This window comes from Eurytemora carolleeae, unplaced genomic scaffold (genome assembly GCF_000591075.1).
Source record: "Eurytemora carolleeae unplaced genomic scaffold, Eaff_2.0 scaffold1990, whole genome shotgun sequence".
NCBI lineage: Eukaryota > Metazoa > Arthropoda > Copepoda > Calanoida > Temoridae > Eurytemora > Eurytemora carolleeae.
Window position 1 is genome coordinate 1 of NW_019397878.1, and position 3,988 is coordinate 3,988.

General features: G+C 31.9%; 1 protein-coding gene across 1 annotated transcript in view; it reads left to right on the top strand.

Moving 5' to 3' along the window:
- Positions 1 to 985: 985 nt before the first annotated feature.
- LOC111716194 (protein Skeletor, isoforms B/C) overlaps positions 986 to 3,988 on the top strand; it is a gene marked incomplete at its 5' end in the record, with an annotated part of 10,199 nt that continues 7,196 nt past the window's right edge. Inside the window, 3 exon segments of the mRNA XM_023491626.1 lie at positions 986 to 1,087; positions 2,989 to 3,058; positions 3,412 to 3,636. Of these exon segments, the coding sequence (XP_023347394.1) occupies positions 986 to 1,087; positions 2,989 to 3,058; positions 3,412 to 3,636 (397 nt within the window).

Consider the following 3,988-nt stretch of genomic DNA (forward strand, 5'->3'; position numbering starts at 1 on the left):
GTTTTTGCTCATATTACATATATTTGGTGAAATTTGATATTTTTTTCCAAAAACAGAGGGTCGGAGGAGGTCGGCCCGGCGCCTAAGACTAGGTTCCCGACTCTAAGATTCTACTCGGGCCTGTAAAGAAAAGAGTAGTTTATAAAATTTATTTACTTCCATATATGGATCAACCTGTGCTGCTGCTGAAAATGCTGGAAAAAGAAAAGATATAAATATTAAGGCTGGAGTAAACCAATAGAATACAGAGTACCAAGGTTTTCCGCTTTAAGCACAATAAAAGATGATTGGAGAAATCTTAGAGAAATTTTTTAATTTAAAAAACTAACAATTGTACCATTTAAAACTTTGTAATGGTGTGATGGATGGAAAAATTAGGAAAGGAGTTGAGTCTTTGCCACAAACTCAAATATTCTAATCCTTTTATCTTTGCAACCTGTTCGTGTAAACTTTTGAAATTTCAAACTTGGATTGTTTGATCCAACATAATTTACAGTTTGAATTATCAAATGTGTACGACATTGTGTTGTAAAGATATAAGGATTGGAAAATATGAGTTTGTGGCAAATACTCAATTCCTTTTCTATCCGAATAAATGGGCTACTGACAATCTTGAAATTGAGTTTTAAATGACCCTCTCTGTAAAAATGGCAAAGCCCGATATATAACGGTACCCTTAAAAGCTTTGTCTGATCAAGTATGAATAAGATATCCATGATTTTGTTTATTCTATTCTGTAAATTTTCAATTGCGTTTTCTCTGCAAAAATGACTTTTCTTTCTTATTAGAAGCAATGGAGATATTATCAGAATTAGATACTTTTCCGAGTCAGGAAAACGAGGTTATCTTCCACATCTGTAAAGGTTTCAAGAGTACCGTTGTAAATCAGCATTGACATCTTATCATAGAGGGTGACTTGAGATTACGCTTACAGTCCCTTTAAAACAACGACAACTATCCCTTTAATTACCTTATTTTATTTTAGTAACATTAAACGAGGAACGAATAATGTTCGACTGCTCAACTCCGCTGTAATAAATGATTTTACAATGCTCACCTACAGACAACCCTTGAAAGCTAGAGATAGGTAAAATGATTCTAGTTCCTAAAAACAGATATTCATTTAGGCTTTAAGAATTGTAAAATGTCACGGATTTTCCCGTGTTTAATCTTGCTTTTTCTCAATAAAAGTAGACGTTTAGACGTACGCAAAGGTTAAACTTATGTGAAATAATGGGTATAATACGAGTTTGTAATCTTGTGGCTTTCCTATTTTTGATCTTACACTGAGTTACGCGCAAGTTTAAGGCATTTTTATTGCATGTTCTATATTCAAAACGGTTTTATTAAAAGTTCTTAAGACACGTTTGTTAAAAAACATTTGGTTTTTAATCTTCACTATGATTTTTAGTAATTGTAACAAAGTGAAAGCATGCATCTTATGGATGCAATATTGTTCAAATATCTAGATTTTATCATTCATATTTAACCCTATACAAAAGTTGGGGGGTCTGAATCTATGTATAGCCTGAGCGCCATTTGGCGCCCCCCCCCCCCTTGAAAAAGGCCTCATAGAATAGGTATAGGGTTGAAATGCTTGTTCATAGCACAATTAAAAAATTAGACCGATAACTTTAATTGCTTGGGTGCTAAGAAGGTTGAAAATGCCTAAAAAAGTGTTAAAAAATGAAAAAAAAATTTTTTTTTGTTTTTTTAAGGGCTTTTCAGAAATATAGATTTTAGATCTGTAGCTTAAGTCACAAAAAAGTTATGGGCTATATTAGATTTTTTTCACAGACCGGACTTTTTTCCGCCCTGTAACCTACCCTATTAATAAAAAAAATATTTTTTGACAAAAAATCCTTTAAATTACTATTTATTAAAAGTCACAAAATTTCACGGTGATAGTGTCGAGTGCTAAAACAGAAAAACTACAGGGTTGTAGGGTTGAACCTGAAAATTTCAACATTTAGAATTTTATGTGCTCATCTTAACCTCCAGTTTCAAAAGCATAATTTTTTCTCTACATTGGGTTAACAAAGCCACATGCAAAGAGACGAAAAATTTGGGACTTGGAGAATTGCATTAGAATAAAGAATTTTGGTGGTTTCTAGGGGTTTGACCCAGGTCAATCTAAATAAAGTTTCAACACTCTTCGCAGTAATCTAATTCCCTGAATCAAGAATTTTACTTTGCAGATTCAACAGTTTTGATTAAATTATATAACCTTTATGCAACGAGTATATATGGATCCAATTTATGGAATTTATTTTCGAATGATGTGTTCAGAATTTATTCGTCTTGGAACACTGCAGTTAGAATTGTGTTTAAATTACCAAACACTTGTCATAGATATTTTATCGAACCAGTGCAGTGTCACAGTCATCTCATTTAATGACCATGTTCTGCAGTAGATTTGTTTCATTCATTTCTTCATTAGAAAATTCGTCAAAAATTTGTATCAGACTTTTGATAAATCTTTTAAAATTCGATCAAAGGTCAGTAACTGCAAAAAATCTGAGAAATATTGCAGACAAATGCAACAAAGATTTGAATATTATCGACAAACGTATTGTAAAAAATTGTATGATATTTCAAGAAATACCCTTGGAAGAAGAATGGAGGATTCCATTTTTAAATGAATTAATTTCTGCAAAAAACAATAAGATTGTTATCAATGGAGTTGACCAAGCTGAGATTGACGATATTATTAATTTTATATGCACGACCTAATTACAGTATGATTCTGTTTCTTGTATTTGTATTCATTTTTGATATATACTCTTATAGTTCTTTTTTCTTCTGTTTAATTGTACCAATTATTTAAATTGTGTACGTTCACGAAATAAAATAAAAAAATAAATAATTGTCCGGATAAATAATGGATTGATCCAATTTTAACGCAAATATGTAATCCTTTACTTTGTTACATTTCCTAAAAATAATTCTGTAGCATAACATCTATTTGTAGTTTATTTCTGTATTTAGGTATGATCTGGAAATTTATACAAACCAATCTCAGGCAGTTATCTGGGCAGTAGGTCCAGTAAATAGCCAGGTGTATTCAGAATTTTGCTGCCGCAAAAATATTGCCGTCAAAAATATATTTACATTTTAGAAAGAATTGTCTGCTTTTAACCTTTTATTTGTTAGACCTTAAACTTTTCCATAAACTCTTGAGTTTTCAAAATATTTTTATATTTTTAACTTGGCAAGCATTGTTACCTAAATGAAAGTTAATTCTAAAATGTATTAATTTATGAATTATTGTTTACTTAAAATAAACAATAAAGGAAAATAATGTATGTACGATACAATTGAGCAAGTTATGTCTTTTACAATTGAGAATAAATGGAATAAACAAATATTTAATTTTTTCTTATGAATTATAATGAATTCTATATTTTGAAGGGGGAGGTTTCCTATCATCAGAAGCGAATTCGGGATGATTTATTCGTTGATTTTGGCCGAATACCACAATGGAACTGTCCTATCGCCGGGAAACCGGCTCCTAAGAAGGAGCAGGTTCGCGGCGGTTCCCGCCCCACTCCGGCACCCGTCGCTAAACCCGCCAAGGCCTGGTTTATACCACCGATCCAGTGTTTTGAACCAGAGGATGGAGTTTTCTTTGCTCAGGTAAACTTATTGAAAAGTTTAGGAGTCGCTTTAAATACTGCGTACAATCCTTTAAATACTGCGTACAATCCCTTTAAATACTGCATACAATCCCTTTAAATAATGCGTACAATCTTAAATACTGCGTACAATCCCTTTAAATACTGCGTACAATCCCTTTGAAATATTAATCTTAGTTTTAGAAATTGCGCAAAACAGGTTGTTATTAAGAAGTCTAAAATATTTTATCTTAAAGAGGAATATTTTGAAAATCATTCATCAGGATTAGAACTTGTAAAGAAAATATCAGGGTGTCTGGGAAAATTCATAATTAGACTTAAATCATGAAACATTCATGTCTGGAGACGGGGAG